The 20,033-nt window shown below is 43.6% G+C and overlaps 1 protein-coding gene and 1 pseudogene across 1 annotated transcript in view; both read left to right on the forward strand.

The window, feature by feature from the left end:
- Nucleotides 1-6,891, forward strand: part of LOC118652675 (zinc finger protein 14-like) — a 35,586-nt gene extending 28,695 nt beyond the window's left edge. Inside the window, exon 4 of the mRNA XM_036302730.1 lies at nt 5,442-6,891. Coding sequence (XP_036158623.1) covers nt 5,442-6,774 — 1,333 coding nt within the window. The 3' untranslated portion in view covers nt 6,775-6,891. The remainder of the gene's footprint in view (nt 1-5,441) is intronic.
- A 10,840-nt stretch (nt 6,892-17,731) lies between these two features.
- On the forward strand, nt 17,732-19,574 carry LOC118652730 (annotated as a pseudogene).
- Nucleotides 19,575-20,033: the final 459 nt, after the last annotated feature.

Consider the following 20,033-nt stretch of genomic DNA (forward strand, 5'->3'; position numbering starts at 1 on the left):
GTTAGGATCTCTTGGCTTCATGTTGTTTGGAACTCTGTTTCCTGGATCTGAATGTCTGTTTCCTTTCCTAGGTTAGGAAAGTTTTTAGCCATTATTTCTACAAGTATTCTTTTTTGCCCTTTTCTTCTTCTTCTGAAATACCTATAATGCGAATATTAGGGTTCTTGATGTTATCCCAGAACTCTCTTGATATTATCCTTATTTAAAAAATTTTTTTAAAAATTTTGTTGTTTTGATTAGGTAATTTCCACTATTTTGTTTTCCAGGTTGGTACTCTATTGTTCTGTATTAACTAATCTGTTGTCAATTCCTTGTAATGTATACTTCATTTTAGTTATTGTATTCCTTATCTCTGCTTGGTTCTTTAAAAAAATATATTTTATTGATTTTTCACAGAGAGGAAGGAAGAGAGATAGGGAGTTAAAAACATCAGTGAGAGAGAAACATTGATCAGCTGCCTCCTGCACACCTTCCACTGGGGCTGTGCCCACAACCAAGGTACATGCCCTTGACTGGAATCAAACCTGGGACCTTTCAGTCTGCAGGCTGATGCTCTATCCACCAAGCCAAACCGGCCAGGACTCTGCTTGGTTCTTTATTTGCCGGGGTCCAACCCCAGCGGGTCCAGGGGTCCCCAAAGGTGTGGACGGAGTTGGCGAAGAAGGAATGACACGGAGACAGCGTTCAGTTGATCAGCAGCCTAGCCAGGATCTCTAGCCAAGTTCTGGTCAGGATCTCCAGTGAAGTTCTGGTTAGGATCTCCAGCCAGGTTCTGTGCCGGGAGCCGGTCCATCCTTGTTGTTTCAAAGGACCTGGCATATATGGCATACTGTTCTTAATATGTTTGCTCAACTTCTTGGCACTATATGTTTTAACCAAGGTCTCTGAGAAAGGTTGTTTCCCCAGGTAGGCAGAACTTAGAACGCAGAACTTAGAACGCAGAACTTAGAACACAGAACTTAGAACACAGAACTTAGAATACGGAACCAAGAGAGACGGAACCGAGGTACAGAACCTACACAGAACGTTCTCTAGAGACAGAAGAACTTCGCTGGAGAGAACATGGCAAAAGTTCCTGGACAGAAACTGGCCTCAGAACCTAGAGACAGAACCTAGCGAGAGAACATGGCAAAAGATCCTGGACTGAACCTGACTACAGAAATGGGCAAGAGAACCTGACTAGAACCTGGTGACTGAACCTGGCTGAAGAACCTGGACAGAACCTGGCTGGAGAACCTAGCGAGGGAACATGGCTACAGAACCTGGCTGGAGAACCTGGAGAACCTAGCAAGAGAACATGGACACAGAACCTGGCTGGAGATCCTGGCTGGAGATCCTGGCTAGGCTGCTGATCAACTGAACGCTGTCTCCGTGTCATTCCTTCTTCACCGACTCCATCTACGCCTTTGGGAACCCCTGGACCCGCTGGGGCTGGACCCCGGCATCTGGCGCCCGAACAGGGACCCCTAGGTAAGCCCCACTCTCGGGATGGATAGGACTCCACCGTAGGAAGAGGGTGGATAGTCTTCGCCGACTCCGTCCACACCTTTGGGAACCCCTGGAACAGGATTCCCCTAGGTAAGCCCCCTCCCCATTGAGAACCCCCACATTCGGACGGATAGGACTCCACCAGGGTACTTCAGACCCCCCTATAGAGGATAAGTAGGGTAAGAAGGTAGATAGTACAGAACTTAGATTGAGAAGATGTGCCATACTGAGTCCAAAGAAAGAAGACTCTGTATTGATCTTTAGATTAAGAAAATGTGTCATACTGAGTCTAAAGAAATAAGACTCTGTATTGATCTTTTAACACATATGCTTGCTAGCAGAGAAATTAAGGTTACTCCCAGTCAGACAGAACGTTTTATACAAGAAGTATATCCATGCTTTTCTGAGGAAGGAAAGGTGCCGGAAAGGTAAATGTAAAGGCATGGGAGAAGGTAGGCCCAAGGAGCCTTATCCTTAACCCCACTGCAGCCTTTCCACCCCAGGAAAGTGCAGGATTGGCAAGCTCTCCCTGGGGTGATAGATCAGGACTCAGGTAATAGCGGAAAGCACCAATCCTACTCTTAAAATGGATACAAGAGAGCATTTCGGGGTTTTCTTTTTAATGCCCGCTTTTAAAAAATAAAAAAGGGGGAATTTGCCGGGAGCCGGTCCATCCTTGTTGTTTCAAAGGACCTGGCATATATGGCATACTGTTCTTAATATGTTTGCTCACCTTCTTGGCACTATGTGTTTTAACCAAGGTCTCTGAGAAAGGTTGTTTCCCCAGGTAGGGATTTTCCCCTGAAGTTAGGGAGGGAATAAAACCTCTTAACTAGTGCCAGGTGGGTAATTAATCACTTTAACTACAAACAATCATGCTTAAGCTACATAATCTTTACTCCCTGGAATGGAGATAAGAAACACCCTAACCTTTGTAATAGAGATTGATAGGATTGAATCAACTGGTATAAATACAGATGTAATAAGACAGCAAGACACAGAACTTAGAATACGGAACCAGGAGAGACAGAACCTAGGCACAGAACCTACACAGAACGTTCTCTAGAGACAGAAGAACTTCGCTGGAGAGAACATGGCAAAAGTTCCTGGACAGAAACTGGCCTTAGAACCTGGAGACAGAACCTAGCGAGAGAACATGGCAAAAGATCCTGGACTGAACCTGACTACAGAAATTGGCAAGAGAACCTGACTAGAACCTGGTAACTGAACCTGGCTGGAGAACCTGGACAGAACCTAGCTGGAGAACCTAGCGAGGGAACTTGGCTACAGAACCTGGCTGGAGAACCTGGCTGGAGAACCTAGCAAGACAACATGGATACAGAACCTGGCTGGAGATCCTAAGCAGAACTTTGCTGGAGATCCAGACCAGAACTTGGCTGGAGATCCTGGCTAGAGATCCTGGCTAGGCTGCTGATCAACTGAACGCTGTCTCTGTGTCATTCCTTCTTCGCCGACTCCGTCCACACCTTTGGGGACCCCTGGACCTGCTGGGGTTGGACCCCGGCAGTTCTGTGTCCATGTTGTCTTGCTAGGTTCTCCAGCCAGGTTCTGTAGCCAAGTTCCCTCGCTAGGTTCTCCAGCCAGGTTCTGTCCAGGTTCTCCAGCCAGGTTCAGTCACTAGGTTCTAGTCAGGTTCTCTTGCCAGTTTCTGTAGTCAGGTTCAGTCCAGGATCTTTTGCCATGTTCTCTCGCTAGGTTCTGTCTCTAGGTTCTGAGGCCAGTTTCTGTCCAGGATCTTTTGCCATGTTCTCTCCAGCGAAGTTCTTCTGTCTCTAGAGAACGTTCTGTGTAGGTTCTGTGCCTAGGTTCTGTCTCTCCTGGTTCTGTCTTCTTACATCTGTATTTATACCAGTTGATTCCAATCCTATCAATCTCTATTTCAAAGGTTAGGGCGTTTCTTATCTCCATTCCAGGGAGTAAAGATTATGTAGCTTAAGCATGATTGTTCATAGTTAAAGTGATTAATTACCCGCCTGGCACTTAGTTAAGAGGTTTTATTCTCTCCCTAACTTCAGGGGAAAATCCCTACCTGGGGAAACAACCTTTCTCAGAGACCTTGGTTAAAACACATAGTGCCAAGAAGGTGAGCAAACATATTAAGAACAGTATGCCATATATGCCAGGTCCCTTGAAACAGCAAGCATGGACCGGCTCCCGGCATTTATTAACTTTTCTGTCTCTTTTTTGAAGTGCTATCTAAGTTCCTCTATTCTACTCAGAAGTTTATTAAGCATCCTTATGACCATTTCATTGAATTCTTTATTAAGCAAATTATCTCCATTTCATTAGGATTTTTCTCTGGAATTTTATTGTTGTTCCTTCATTTGGGCAATATTCTTTTGTCTTCCCATTTTAGTTGACACACTGTGTTTGTTCCTGAGTTGGGTATAATAGCTCTTCCTAGTCTTAAAAATTGGTCTCTATGTAGACTGTGTGTCAAATAATTTTTGCCGGTTTTAGTTGAGGTGGGTGCATATACTGCCTGGTGTCACCTGGCCTGAAAGAGTGGGTTCCAGGTGGGACAGCCTTGTGTGTGCATGCTGCCTTTCCCTTCTAATCCTGGTGGGGCTTCTTTTTGTGCTCTTGGCTTAATCTTTTGCTTTATTATCTGTTATCAGCAGGGTGTGACGGGTCCGCTTTATATGATTGTGTCTCCCCACCAGCTTCCCCCCTCTCCAGGGGTAAGCCTGCTGTGTGCACATAGCTCCACTTTGCTAGTTTTGCTCCCTCTCTGGGAATTACAACTCCTTGTGCACTCAGCTGTGCCCCACTCACTCTACATGGCTAGCCATATGTGTGTGCCCTGTTGCTCTAATTGTCCTCTGTCAAAGCAGGGTTTGGGCAGGGCCACTATGCAGGCCTACATCTCAATGCCCTGCTAGCTCTGGGTGGAGCAGCCTTGCATATGCACACAGTCATTTGTCATGAATTCTGTACCCAGTCTTGGTGGGGTATCCCTGCACGTGCACAGCAGTACCCCACTCACTCTCTGCAAGTGGCAACCCTGCATGTGGATACTGCAAAGTTTTGCTAGCTCTGACTTCTCTCAGGGCAGTCTCATGTGTATGCGCAGCTGCACCCACTATCTCTGCACTTTCTCTGGAGGGGCAGTCCTGCATGTGGGCACTGCAGCATTTTGCTAGCTTCACGCTTTCTGCAGGAGAGGTAGCCCTGTGTGAGCACATAGTAGTGCCCCACTATCTTTGCACTTTCTCTGGACAGGGTAGTCCTGCAGGCAAGTATCACAGCATTTAGTTGGCTCTGCACTCTCTCCTGGTGGGGGAGCCCTGCTTGTACATGCAGTAAAGTGGGTGTACAAAGCAGCACCTTTATGTACTTGCTGAATCAATTTCCCCAGTGGAAGGATCCCCTTGTATGTAAGCTATGGTGCCTTCCTGTTTCTGCTGGATCTAGCTCTCGGAAGGGTGGCTTGAGGACATGCTACAGCACCCTGCAGCTTGGCCAGAAAACCTGGATGGCTCTCTCACTCACTGTCCACATGTTGAGGAAACATATCTAGTGATGCTCACCAGTTGCTTTGGTTCTGGGTTGTGCCCTCAGCTCCAGTGGTTTCCAACTTCCTCTCTGTGGTCTTTCTCTCTTGCTTGTTGTGCAGTAGTTCAGTTCAGTTGACTCACAGTTGTCTCTCAGGAGGAATCGCTGCTCAAAATATAGGTGTACATTCGGTGTATTGGGAGGGGTTGAGTTCAGCAGCAAACTTGAATGTCCTCTTAAACCTGCCTTTGAATATCACTGTATTGATAATAGCAAGGGTGAAGCTGTCTCCAGAGCTTTCAGTGTATTGAATTTCAAACAATGTACACAAGGCAGAAAATCTACGTTTTTGCTGTAAATCATAAAAATGTTCAAATATTCCACTAATATTAAAATCAGTAACTGAAAATCATTAATAATTTGCTTGTTTTTTACAGAAGTCTTATGTTAAAAAAACTCGGTGAAGGGGAAAATGGTAGTCAATGTGGAGAAAACTTCAGCCTTAGTCCAAACCTCAGTCTAAACAAGAAAACACTTTCTGGACTGAAACCGTGCATATACAATGCATGTGGGAATGTCTTCATGGATCATTCATCCCATAATAGACATGTCAGATGTCATGCTGGACACAAGCCCTCTGAGTATCGGAAATATAAAGAGAAGCCATATAAATGTAACATATGTGGGAAAGCCTTCAGTTATCTTCAGTGTTTGGAAAATCATAAAGGAACTCACAATGGAGAAAAAACCTATGAAAGTAAGGAATGTGGGAAAACCTTTAGTTCTTTAACTTCATTTCAAATTTGTGAGAGAAAGCACCCTGGAGAGAAGCCTTATCAGTGTGGACTCAGTGGAAAAGCCCTCAGAAATTATCCAAGTTTTCAAAGCCGTAAAAGAAGTCATACTAAAGAAAAACTACATGAATGTAAAATATGTAGTAAAGCATTCAAATATTTCAGTAATCTTCAAATACATGAAAGAACGCACACTGCAGAAAAGCCCTATGAATGTAAGGAATGTGGAAAGGCTTTCAGATCTTGCAGTTCTTTACTACCACACAAATGGGCTCACACAGGAGAGAAACCCTATGTATGTAAGGAATGTGGAAAAGCATTCAGATATCCTAGGTCCTTGCAAACACATGTAAGGTCTCACACTGGAGAGAAACCCTATGAGTGTAAAAAATGTAGTAAAGCATTCAGCGATATCAGTTATCTTCGAAAACATGAAAAAACTCACAGCGCTGAGAAACCCTATGAATGTAAGAATTGTGGAAAAGCCTTCAGATCTCCCCGTTACTTAAAATCACATGAAAAGATTCACACAGGAGAGGAACCTTATGAATGTAAGGAATGTGGAAAAGTCTTCAAATCTTTTAGTTATTTACAAACACACCAAATTTCTCACCCTGGATGCAAACGCTATGAATGTAAGGAATGTGGAAAAATCTTCAACTATTACAGTTCCTTACGAATACATGAAATATCTCACACTGGAGAGAAGCGCTATGCATGTACAAAATGTGGTAAAGCACTCAAGTATCTGAGTAATCTTCGAATACATGAAAGAACTCATACTGCAGAGAAACACTATGAATGTAAAGAGTGTGGAAAGGTCTTCAAATCTTATCGTTCTGTACAAACACATGAAAGAACTCACACAGGAGAGAAACCTTATATGTGTAAACATTGTGGTAAAGCCTACGTTTCTCACAAATCCCTTCAAAGACACATGAAAATACATCCTTGCAATAACACCTTATCAATGTAAGGAATGTGGGAAAGCATTCACTCGCCTTAGTTTGTATCAAAGATACGAAAGATTTCAAACTGGAGAGAAACCCTATGAATGTAAGCAATGTGGTAAAACCTACACAGAACACGGTTTCTCTCCAGATGGGAATAAACTCATACTAGACAAAAACCTATGAATGTAAGGAACATGGAAAAGCCTTTGTTTGTAACATACCCCTTTGAAAATCACAGATTGTGAGTGCACAGTGGAGAGAAACCATATACAGTCAAACTTTGGTTCTCAAATGTCTTCCATCTTGAACAATTCAGTTCTCAACCAAGTTATTCACAGAAAAATATATTGCTTGTTGCCCTGGCCAGTGTGTCTAAGTGGTTAGAGCCATTGGCCCCCACACCAAAGGGTCGTGGGTTCCATCCCTGGCCCTAGTTAGGGCACATGCACAGGGCAACCAGTCAACATCTCATATGGATGTTTCTATTTCTCCCTCCCCTCCCCTCCCACATCCCTCCATCCCTTCCACTTTCTCTAAAATATCAATGGAGAACTAGATTTCAACAACAAATATACAGGGTGTCCCAAAAACATGTATCCATACTTTAACAGGTGATAGCCCAGTTGATGTTTTTCTTCAGCCAGACTAAGCTTTGAATAAAGTAAATACATCCTAAAATGCTACTGGAAGTTCTACTAGAAGTTTGAAACTGCAATTGAAGTACAAACACTGCTTTTATAATTATTCAAAGTATGTATACATTTTTTTTGGGGGGGGGGGCATTTAACAGCTGATAACTCAATTTTCACTCCTTTTCAGTTTTAAGTGATTTGAAATAATGAGTAAAACCAAATTAAGCTTTGAACAAATAAAATTTATCCACTAGACTTTTTTTTAATAAGTTTACAGTACAAAACCAGCAACACAAATTGAGGGCACACAAATACTGAACAAAATGATTCTTGATGTTGGCGATTCCATTGCTTCACATTATCAGCAGTGCCGGTCATTAGTTTGAAAAACAGGCATTGACAAAAGTACTCATTTCTGTAGATTCTCTTACATTTTGAAAATGAACTGTATATTGAAAACTGACTTTATAATCATTCAAAGTCTATAGATTTTGGGGAGACCCTATCTATATATCTAGATACAGATGTAGATATAAATTATGTATGTGTATATATATATATATACAATAAATAAATGTATATTTCAAATACAAATTTGAAAACAAAACAAAAAGGCAGTTTGGTGTAACTTGGGATTTTCCTAGTGACCTTGTGACAGTTCCTGGGTATCTATAGTCCATTATATGCATTCTTCCTTCCTTACTCCCTTTTTGGGGATAATGGGTATAAGAGCCTTTTTCCATTTTCCTTACAAAGGAGTATGTTACAATTATGTGAAGTTTGTGAAAGAATATATTGTGTGAATTATTTTCCATATTTTGTCCTTTGCTTTTTATTTTTCTCTTGACTGGCATATGTTGAATACATTTTTATTTAAAAAGAGAGACCTGAGTCAAACCGGTTTGGCTCAGTGGATAGAACGTCGGCCTGCGGACTGAGAATTCCCGGGTTTGGTTCCCGTCAAGGGCATGTACCTTGGTTGCGGGCACATCCCCAGTAGGAGGTGTGCAGGAGGCAGCTGGTCGATGTTTCTCTCTCATCGATGTTTCTAACTCTCTATCCCTCTCCCTTCCTCTCTGTAAAAAATCAATAAAATATATTTAAATTCTTAAAAAAACACACCAAAAGACCCTTGATAACGGACAAAATCTCTAGAGTTGGAGATATGCCTTCTATGGGTAACATTAAGAACTAGATTTTCCAGAATTTATTTCCACTATGATTCCATAGTAGAATTTACCAGTAACCTCACTTGCATGAGGCTTGGAAGGCAGAAGCAAAAACAGCATAATATAATTGAGAGCCACCATACAGGGGGAGAGACAGATAACCAGCTATGATACACCATTTCCTAGCTAAAATTTTAGAATCTTTTTCCTTCCCATCAAAAGTGTCTTCTAAACTACCAATTGTTTGATTTTTATTTTCTTAGAGGTGTAGTTTTCCCTACACCTATTTCAGCCTTTCATCTTGTATTCTGTGATTTCCCCCTTCTCTGGGTTATGTCCGTATAAGCTCTAATTGGTATAGGAAACAGCTTTATGCTGTTAATTATGTTAGTATGTTTTCCTGATTCACCATGCTATCTACATTGGTGCAGTCAAAAAATGATATGGGTGCTTGTTTCTCTGTGGCATGTGCAGTGGTTACCGTGACCCAGTCCTTCCATGTAAGAATCTGCACCTTCCTTATGTCAGGAAGACTGGGTGTTTTCTGTTACTTGAAGCTGGGTGTAACCCCTCAGTATGTTTTCAGTTATGTTTGAATTTTTGTGATTAATCAATAAAAAAATGTTTTAAAGTATGTGCATTTTTTGTCAAATATTTGTGAATTTTCAAACTTCATTTTTCTCAGTCATATAAGTTCAGGTGTATTTTTTCTAAGACAAATTTTAAAAAATTAAATACATTGGAATAACATTGGTTAATATGTTTCTGGTGTACAAATTAAAAATACATCATCTATATATTTCATTTTGCAGGCAAATCTTTTACTTTTTTATGGGTACAATTTTTGTCTCTAATTTGTTTTTCATAATATAAAAAACATAAATCATGGTTTTCTCATTACCTCTTTCTGTGTGATCCACAGGATCGCACCTGTAGCCAAAAAGAAATGTAGTCCTCACATTTGTTAGAATGGCTATTATCAATAAGACAAGAAATAACGTGTTGGAGAGGATGTGAGGAAAAGGTAACCTCTGCAAACTGCTGGTGGAACTAAATTGGTGCAGCTACTATGGAAAACAAAAAAATTTTCCTCAAAAAATTTAGATACCATATGACCCAGTGATCCCTCTTTTGGGTATCTCCTGGAAAATTTTGAAAACATTTATTTGTAAAGATATATGTGCCCCTGTGTTCATTACAGCATTATTGGCTACACAATAGCCAAGACATGGAAACAACCTAAATGTCTTTCGACAGATGATGATAATGAAGATGTGAACATGTATAAATGGAATACTACTCAGCCATGAAAAGATTAAATAGTGACATCTGTGACAGCATAGATGGATCTTGAGAGTATTCTAAGTGAAATAGGACAGAAGGCCAAGTACTGTGTCATCTCACTTTTATGTAGGATTATAAAACAAAAAGCAGCAAATGAATAAACTAAGCAAACTAAACAAATGTGTAGATATAACAGGATGGTGGTTACCAGAGTGAGAGGAAGATGGGGGAGTATAAATAGGGTAAAAGGTATTAAGTATATGATTATAGGAGACTAGCCTTCTAGTGGTGAGTACATAATAGGTTATACAGATGTGTTATAAAGTTGTACACCTGACTTATGTAATGTTATTATCCAATATTACCAAATAGATTTAATTTAAAAAGGGAAGTGTAATGAATTCTAACAAGAATGATCATAAACCATGAATGACTGTCCGGTGTAATAATAACAGGGTACCCAAAAGGACTTTTAATAAGATTTTGGCTTGTGTTAGATGATTTGATTGCTATGCAAGGAAGCAAGACCTTTTTCTGTATTGAATACTGAAGTGAACTTTATTCTACCATTGGTGGTAATTGTTTTCTAGGAGGGAAAACCAGTGTAGTCAAGTGCAAGTTAATTTATAAGGATCTCCAGTCAGTGACATTAGAAAGGAGAGAGACTATTGGTCATTGTTATGATTTGGAACTATTTCTTTAGAGATATGAGCACAAAATATGCTTACAAATGATCCACAAGCCCTGTTGCCTATTTCATTATTCACAGGTTTTTATTCACATGCTTAGACTTCCAGCACATATGAAATTGTGGGAAACGAGTAATGCCTACAACTTTTTATAAAGAGCAAAGAAATTAAACTTAAGAAATGTGTTTACCAAAAAATTACATATTGAAGGGGTTTTGTTCAAATGGGCACCACAACTGTTCTTTTGTGTTCTATCTTATGATGGCAGCATTACTTGCTATAAATTTGGGAAAACTTACAAACTAAAATGTTGTGTACATGTGTATTTAATTTACTATACATATGATAGAAAGTGAATGACACATTGGGTTTTATATGCTAGAAGAATGTTAAAATCTCCTGTACCTAGATTTTATATGTTCATTTCTTTTCCCCAATGTGGAATACTTATTAGGAAGAATCGAATGACTGTGGATAAAGGACACTGGCTAAAACAAGTTTTTCTTGTAGCCCTATCTTAATTGGAAAAACACTCTCTAGAGCAGTGGTTCTCAACCTTCCTAATGCCATGACCCTTTAATACAGTTCCTCATGTTGTGGTGACCCCCAACCATAAAATTATTTTCGTTGCTACTTCATAACTGTAAGTTTGCTACTGTAAATATATAATTATGTATGTGTTTTCCGATGGTCTTAGGCGACCCCTGTGAAAGGGTCGTTCGACCCCCAAAGGGGTCGCGACCCACAGGTTAAGAACCGCTGCTCTAGAGTGAGATGAAAAGGCTCCCAGAATCTGTCTTTTAGGTGTTTTTTTTTAAAAAAAATATGTTTTTTTATTCCAGAGAGGAAGGGAGAGGGAGAGAGAGATAGAAACATCCTAAATAATAAAAGCCTAATACTCTGTCTGGTTGTCTGGTCATCCATTCAACCAATCAAAGCGTCATATGCTAATGATACACTAAGGCCACTCAACTGCTTGCTATGACGTGCACTGACCACCAGGGGCAGACACTCTGGTAGGTTAGCTTGCTGCTGGGGTCTGGCTGATCAGGACTATTCGAGATGGGCCAGACGCCCTGGAGCCCTCCCTCGGTTCCTCCCCGGCTGGCCAACCTCTTGCATCCCTTCCTGACCCTGATCATGCACCTGTGGGGTCCCTCAGCCTTGCCTGTGCCGTCTTGCAATCCGGGACCCCTCAGGGGATGTTGGAGAGCTGGTTTCATCCCGATCCCACTCAATGCAGGAGCTGCCCCCTGATGGTCAGTGTGCTCCCACAGGGAGAGCACTGCTCAGTCAGAAGCCGGGCTAATGGCTAGTGAGTGCAGCGACGGTGGTGGGAGCCTCTCCCACTTCCGCGGAAGCACTAAAGACGTCCAACTGCTGATGGCTTAGACCCACTCCCTGTCAGTCGGACATCCCCTGAGGGCTCCCAGACTGCGAGAGGGCACAGGCCAGGCTGAGGGACCTGCGTGAGTGCATGAATTTTGTGCACCAGGTCTCTAGTCAATGATAAGTGAGAATCCTTGATTGGCTGCCTCTTGCAGGCTCCACACTGGTGACCCGGAATCAAACCGTGACCTTCTGGTTCAGAAGTCAGTGCTCAACCACTGAGCAGCACTGGCCAGACTTTTATTTTCAATGAGATCCCTTAGACCTTTGGATACACTGTGGTTCTGAAACATAAAGGAGAATCCCAAGTGGGATCTGCTTGGTGATATTCTCAGTCATGTGCATCTTTTAGAAAATTTTATTGCCATGTTTGGACCATTTTCAGCTTCTTATTACCTAACTCAAGCCCCCTCTGTGCCTGCTTACTTAGAAACATCTTTAGAAATCCATGCTTATCCCAGTGTGTATAATTTCTTGGAGGCAACACCAGGCCTTGTGTGCTGAGAGGGTGACGGAAGCAGATGTAGAATCTGTATCATGGACACATTCCTCTTGGTCACAACAATCCCAGCTGTAGTCTCTTTATCAGATCTGCTTGATTGCTTATTCACATAACATTTGATAATTGACTTTGAATGAGGAAACAAATGGTTTAAGAATTTGTCAAAATAAGTCACTCAATTATTATCTATTCCCCATACCTGTTGACCCATAAAATGCTTTATTAGCCTTTTCTGCATCGAAAAGTCTCTAAATCACCTATGGTGGACATTGCCTAAGGCAGTGGTTCTCAACCTTGGCTGCACATTAAAATCACCTGGGAATCTTTTTAAAATCCTGATTTCTGGGCCTCATCCTCCGGAAATTCTGTTTCTTTGTTATGGGGTGGAGCCACAACATTAGTAACAAAGAAACAGGATGAGGCCCAGAAATCAGGATTTTAAAAAGATTCCCAGGTGATTCTAAAGAGCAGCCAAGCTTGAGAACCACTGGCCTAAGGCATTCTTTATCAGAAACTATTCTCAGCTAGTGATGCACACCGAGCATCCCCTGCTGAAACTTACAGAATCCTTTTTAAATGGAAGCCCTCCCAGGGCCTGAGTTGGTGATCCTCCACAGCCAGCTTCCTGTTTTGTCTTGGCTCATGAATACAGGTCCCCTCAGGCTTTCTAAGCTAATGCCTTTTCTTTGAACAGATGTTACAGAACGGAGACAAAAATGATTTCTCTGGTATAACTCATTTACAAGGGGAAGTGTGTTTTCTTCTGTGATTAATGCAGACCATTCTATAGAAGAGGTCGTCTTTCTAAACACATTGGGAGTCACTTGGGAACACATGAATGACCAGGGACTTCATACTTTTATAGACAGAATGTTGTAACCAAATGTGATGGAGCCCACTGCAGACATGATGCATTCTGTCCCTAGTTCGAACAGGTCATCCCTGATCAAAGACTGGATAGAAGAATCAGATTAGTCAGTCAAATTCTAGGCAATTGTGTCAGCACTAGCCAATTCCCTGGTGAAGAATTTAATTGTTCTGCTCATGTTACTGATCTTTTGGCCAGGACAATGATCTACCTATCTCAATAGCAACTCCTTCTCTAAGGTTGTCCCATTGGCATAAAGAACTCTGGGAAGATCTCTTGCCCCATAATTCCCTAATACAAATCAAGGTCACCCTTTAATGTGCACATATTCAACCTCAACCTGCAAAGGCTCATTTTATTGGTCATGACAATAAATTGACTTGAATTTCTGAGACACATACCAACACCTCAGACCTGATAGTATCAACTGTGGCCCTGTGGTGTCTTGAAATATGAAACTATGGACCTCTAACCAGAGGTCTAGGTAAAATTTGAGGGACTTTCCTCCTCTGCTATGGCTAACGTGGTGACTGCTCAATGAACCTGATATGAAAATACCACACCATTAATAATATAGTCAGTGTATTCCAGGCTGCGGAGGGGTCCCTACAGTAGGTGTCAAATAGACTTTGTAGGATCCCTCATGCCCTCTGCTTAGCTAATTCTTATGATCAGACCATGGTAGAAACTCGTATATAAAAATTACTAATCCTGTCGTGCACTGAAGTAAAAATGCAAGGAGGCACCAAGACACAGTAGGTATTATTGATATCAACTCATTTACCACAATTTAAAAACAACACTGAGGTCTTGAAAAAAGTACTTAATGGAACTAGTACATCTCTAATGACTCTAGGGTACAACCCTCATAGGATGGCCTACTGCAGTGGTTCTCAACCTTCCTAATGCCGTGACCCTTTAATACAGTTCCTCATGTGGTGACCCCCCAACCATAAAATTATTTTCGTTGCTACTTCATAGCAGTAATTTTGCTACTGTTAGGAATCATAATGTAAATATCTGATATATGTGTTTTCCGATGGTTGCGACCACAGGTTGAGAGCCGCTGGCCTACTGGCTTACTTAGAAAACTGTACCTCCTTTTACAGAGACCTTCCTGTTGATGGCTGAGCTGCTCCTATTTTTATAGAAAGGGTAGTGGTGACAGGTACACAGGAATCTGAAGTACTCACTCTTGGGAATGGTGGGAGAAGACAGAATGGTGTAACCTGTAAGGAGGAAGGGAGAGATAGTAAAGAAGGGAGAGAGAGAGATGGTCAATGAAAAAGCAACTTGGCCATTATAGAGAGATGGCTGTACCACCAGAGCTTGGATACATTAAAAGACAAGAGTGCTCACCTGGCAGACACAAAATCCACTCCCAGCCAAAGGGTCAAACAGCTTGCTCAAACCACTCTGAAATGTGAGACCCTAATGAGAATCTGAACTTCAATCAGAAGCCTGCTGCTGCAGAGCCTACTTAGTCAGGAGGAGGAGTCCACAACTCCTCCCCACATACAGCCCCTCATTACTGATGTAGACACTGACATCACAGAAGCTGGGGAGAAACCCCCCAAGTGCTTGGGTTGGGGACCTCATTAGCTCAAAGATGGCAGGGAGAAGGTGCCTTTGTCAGGCTTTGTGTATATTGGTCCATATTCTTTGGAGCTTGGAGGTGAGCTGGGGTTGGGGGTGGGTAGTAGAGGCAGTAGGCACTTCCTTTACTAAGGACTGGGACTTAGAATTCTAGAGAGTTCTGAAACCTCAGAATACTCACTGCTGGGGCTGGTGGCCTAGATCTGGTGGCTATAACACAGGTAGAAGGAGATAGGGTGAAGAGGGAAGAATGAAAAAGGAGAATGTGAGACCTGAGATTCTAAACAAGATGGAAGCTTCTTATTGATATAGCAATTGTGTTGGACCAAGGTAGGTGAGGGTTCCAGGTTGGTGTCACCACAGTTCAGCTGGCCTAGATCCCAGGGACAGCCACTCCCTGTCCAGCCACAGTACCATGGAGTCAGAGTTATGGGTGTAGACAGTGTTGACTCCTTTGGCTATCCCATTTTTTTCAGGCCTAGAGTGAGTGGTTGAGGGAGATGATAACAAATGGAATACCTAGGGACGGGTCCTAAGACCCCCTGGGGTCAAGACAGAAATGGGTCAGATGAAAGGAGGCTGAGAAACCATATTTAGATGCTCTAAGTGCACTGATTTCCAGCCATGCTGGGACTGTGAACAGAGTCAATGGGTAGGAGAATTCTTATTAAATTGGAGAAACCTTTATCCTCACAACATGGGGACAAGACACTTGTGAAGAGCTGGAATTTAAGATTAAAGGAGCCCTAGCCGGTTTGGCTCAGTGGATAGAGCGTTGGCCTGCAGACTCAAGGGTCCCAGGTTCGATTCCGGTCAAGGGCATGTACCTTGGTTGCGGGCACATCCCCAGTAGGGAGTGTGCAGGAGGCAGCTGATCGATGTTTCTCTCTCATCAGTATTTCTAACTATCCCTCTCCCTTCCTCTCTGTAAAAAATCAATAAAATATATTTTTTTAAAAAATTAAAGGAAGTGAATCCCAGCTGATGTGGCTCAGTGGTTGAGCATAAACCCAGGAACCAAGAGTTCCTGGTTTTGATTTCCGGTCAGGACACATGCCGGGGGGCTTGATCCTCAGTGTGGGGTGTGCAGGAGGCAGCCGATCAATGATTCTCTTTCATCATTGATGTTTCTATCTCTCTCATCCTTCTCCATTCTTCTCTGAAATATATATATATATAGTAGAGGACCAGTGCATGACACTCGTGCACTGGTGGGGGGGAATCCCTCAGCCTGGCCTGCACCCTCTTGCAGTCTGCGACCCATCGGGGGATGTCTGCCTATTGGGCCTAAGCCGGAGGTGGACATCCCCCAAGGAGTCCTTAGCGCTGCTGCGGAGAGAGCACATTGACCATCTTTTTGGCTGAGTGGTGCTCCTCCTGTGGGAGTGTACTGACCACCAAGGGGCAGCTCCTGCATTGAGTGTCTGTCCCTTTGTGGTCAGTGTGCATCACAGTGACTGGTCATTCCACCGTTGGGTAGATTTGCATATTAGGGTGTTATCTTACCTAATAATAGACAAACATGCAAATTTACTGTACCTTTGCGATGCCCCAAGCCATGCCCACCAGCCAATCAGAGCAACTATATGCACATTAACCCAACCAAGATCGTGGCCAGCAGCCACAGAGCTGGAGCAAGCAGGAGGCATGGTTACCCCAATGATGGAGGAAACCAAGCTTCCCAGCCGGCTGCTGCCTCCTCTCAAGGCAACAAAGTTTCAATTATAGAAGGCAAATAAACCCCAGATACTTGCTTCCAGTTACCATGGCCACGGAGCTGGAGCGAATAAAAAAAAAAAAAAAAAAAGGAAAGGCTGGGAGCTTCGGTTGCTGGGGGGCTTGGTCAGTCTGAAAACAGCCATCAGCCCCTCACCCAGGCTGACCAGGCACCCCAGTGGGGACACCCATCCTGAAGGGGGTGTAGGCAGCCTGAAAACGGCCCTCAGCCCCTCACCCAGGCTGGCCAGGCACCCCAGTGGGGACCCCCACCATGAAGGGGGTTTGGGAAGCCTGAAAATGGCCCTCAGCCCCTCACCCAGGCTGGCCAAACCCCCATGGGGTGAGGGTCCCCACTGGGGGGCTTGATCAGCCTGCAAACAGCCATCAGCCCCTCACCCAGGCTGGCCAAGCACCCCAGTGGGACCCCCACCCTGATCCAGGACACCCTTCAGGGCAAACCAGTCGGCCACCACCCATGCACCAGGCCTCTATTCTATATAATAAAAGGGTAATATGCAAATTGACCCTAACAGCAGAATGACTGGGAATGACTGGTCACTATGACACTCACTGACCACCAGGGGGCAGATGCTCAATGCAGGAGTTATCCCCTGGTGGTCAGTGTGCTCCCACAGGAGGAGGTCTGCTCAGCCACAAGCCAGGCTGATGGCTGCCAGCACAGCAGTGGTGGCGGGAGCCTCTCCTGCCTCCTCAGTAGCACTAAGGATGTCCGACTGCAGCTTAGGTCTGCTCCCTGCTGGCAAGTGGACATCCACCGAGGGCTGTCGGGCTGCCAGAGGGATGTCTGACTGCCAGCTTGGGCCCAATCCCCCAGGGAGCGGGCCTAAGCCAACAGGTGGACATCCTCCGAGGGGTCCCAGACTGCAAGAGGGCATAGGCCGGGCTGAGGGACCCCCCAAGTCTACAAATTTTTGTGCACCGGGCCTCTAGTGTGTATGTGTATGTATGTATATATATATATATGAGAGAGAGAGAGAGAAACCTTGTTTTAATGAGAATTGTTTTTTAAAAAGAAATTTGATATCAGGCTAGATGTGAAGAAACAGCCATCATTAGAAAGAGCAGGTGGCAATGTCACTGTTAACAGCCTTTTCGGTTGGAATCTGTAGCTATGAAAATATTACATATGCATATCTCTCCACCAGCAGTTCTATCCCTGGGCTACTCTATCAGCCAAGGATTATCTTATGTTAAGAGCTGAGTTGTGTCAACATTGATGTCTAAAAGCTCATTACCTCAAAATGTGCCTGTAGTTTGATTGATGATCTTTAAGAAAATAATTAAGGTTAAGTGACTTCATTGGTGTGGGTCCTAATCCAATATGACTGGTGTTCTTACAAGAAGAGGTCAGGTTGCTTTCTTTTTTTCTGGCGGCTGTGAAGATGGCAGACATTCTGACTGAGCATGCCCATCAAAAGCAGCTGAACATCTTTCAAAAAAAAAGATGGGCTCTGCTTGGTGTGGCTTAGTTGGTTGAGCATCGAAAGGTCACCAGTTTGTTTCCCGGTCAGGGCAAATGCCCTGGTTGCGGGCTCGATCCCTGGTCAGGGTGTGTGAGGGAGACAGCAGGTGAGGAAGGCAGCAGATCTCTCTCACCCTCCTCTCCCTTCCTCTCTCTTTAAAATCAATAAAAACTTAATTTTACTTAAAAATTTTTTTAAAGAGGGTACTGCTTGGAGAAACTGGCGAAGAGAAGCTACCACCAAACTACAAGGATCCAGGCTTCAAGACATCCAAGAGGCCACTGAGGGCACCTACATTGACAAGAACTGCCTTTTTACTGGCAGTGCCTCCACCTGAGGGTGCATCTTGTCTGGCATGGTGACCAAGATGTGGAAGATCATTGTCACCCCGGAGACCACCTGCACCACATCCAAAAGTACAGCTGCTGTGAGAAGTGCCACAGAGCATGTCAGTGCATCTGTCCCCCTTCAGAGATGTCCAGAGTGGTGACGTCACGGCCGATGAGTGGCAGCCCCAGAGCAAGACCGTGCACTTCAGTGTGCTCAAGGTCACCAAACTGCCGGCACCAGGAAGCATTTTCATAAATTCTGAAACTGGATACCATGCCCTCTAAAAATAAAGGCATTTTCTCGGTTAAAAATAAAAACAACCAAAAATAAATAAATAAAAACAAAACAAAACAAAAAAACAAACAAAAGAGGTGAGGTCACACAGAAGCACAGAGGAAACAGATGAGCACAACGATAAAAGCTGGTCATCTACAGGCCAAGGAGGGGGGCCTCAGGAGGAACCAATCCTGCCCACATTCTGATCTCAGACTTCGAGTTGCCAGAATTGTGAGAAAATGTGTTGTTCATACCACATAACATGGCACTATGTTATGGCAGCCCGAGTAAAGGAATGCCATCTATCAGAACCCACTTAATTTTTTTTTTTAAGATCTCAGGGAGGAGCCTACAACCGAGATATGTGCCCTTGACCAGAATTGAACCCGGGACTTTTTGGTCCACAGGTGGATGCTCTATCCACTGAGCCAAACTGGCTAGGGCTATCAGAAACCACTTTAGATGATCCCAATAAAATAATGAACACAGCAACTGAATTGAATAATGTTGAGGTCCAACTGCATTGAAGGACTGCATCACTGTGGCAAATGACCTCCCTTACCAAACATCATGAAGACAAGTGAAGCCCCAGCTCCTCGACAGGGAGGAGGGGAGTCCCAGTGATGAGTTCTGTAGAGCACAAATTGCATACACCTGTAGAATAGATTAATCCTATCCCCTCTTTCTCTGTATAAACCCTCCTACTAAGTGTGATGATGTACAAAACTTGGAGAAGTGTTGGAGGGACAGTGAGGCTGACTACTACCCAGGATACCTGGGGCAGGCGATTCAAACCGTGAAAACAGCAGCAAAATGCAAGATGTTCATGGCCTTATGTAAATTCCAACAATATACAGATTTCTCTAACTGTATTTCAAAAAATATGCGCGCACTGATTTTCTATCCTTTCATATATCTGGTAGTGGAAAGAATGGAGGCCCAGACTCCTTTGAGTGGGGGGGGGGGGCAGTGGGACACTAGTGGGAAAGCCTGGCAAGGCCCCCCAAAAGTCTCCAGATTTGATTCCAGGTTCTGGACCCACCCAGGTCATCTTGGGATCCTGGGTGTACAGACACCTCAGTGCCCACTCTCTCCAGCTCTGACTGTTGGTGACCTGATATACCTGCCCTGTCCAAGAATATCAAGAATTTGAACCCATCTACCAGTTCCTCCATAATCTCTCAGTAAAAACTGCTTGGTATCCAGGCCAGGACATATCAGGGCCTGCCTGGCAGCACCACAGCGGGGAACCTCACCATAAATTTTGCTCCCCTGATCAGGCACAGAGAGGCATCTGCACAGACCTCCAGCCATGAAGGGAATAAAATGACACCTTTAAGGGCC

Source organism: Myotis myotis, unplaced genomic scaffold (assembly GCF_014108235.1).
Source record: "Myotis myotis isolate mMyoMyo1 unplaced genomic scaffold, mMyoMyo1.p scaffold_m19_p_33, whole genome shotgun sequence".
NCBI classification, from domain to species: Eukaryota; Metazoa; Chordata; class Mammalia; order Chiroptera; family Vespertilionidae; genus Myotis; species Myotis myotis.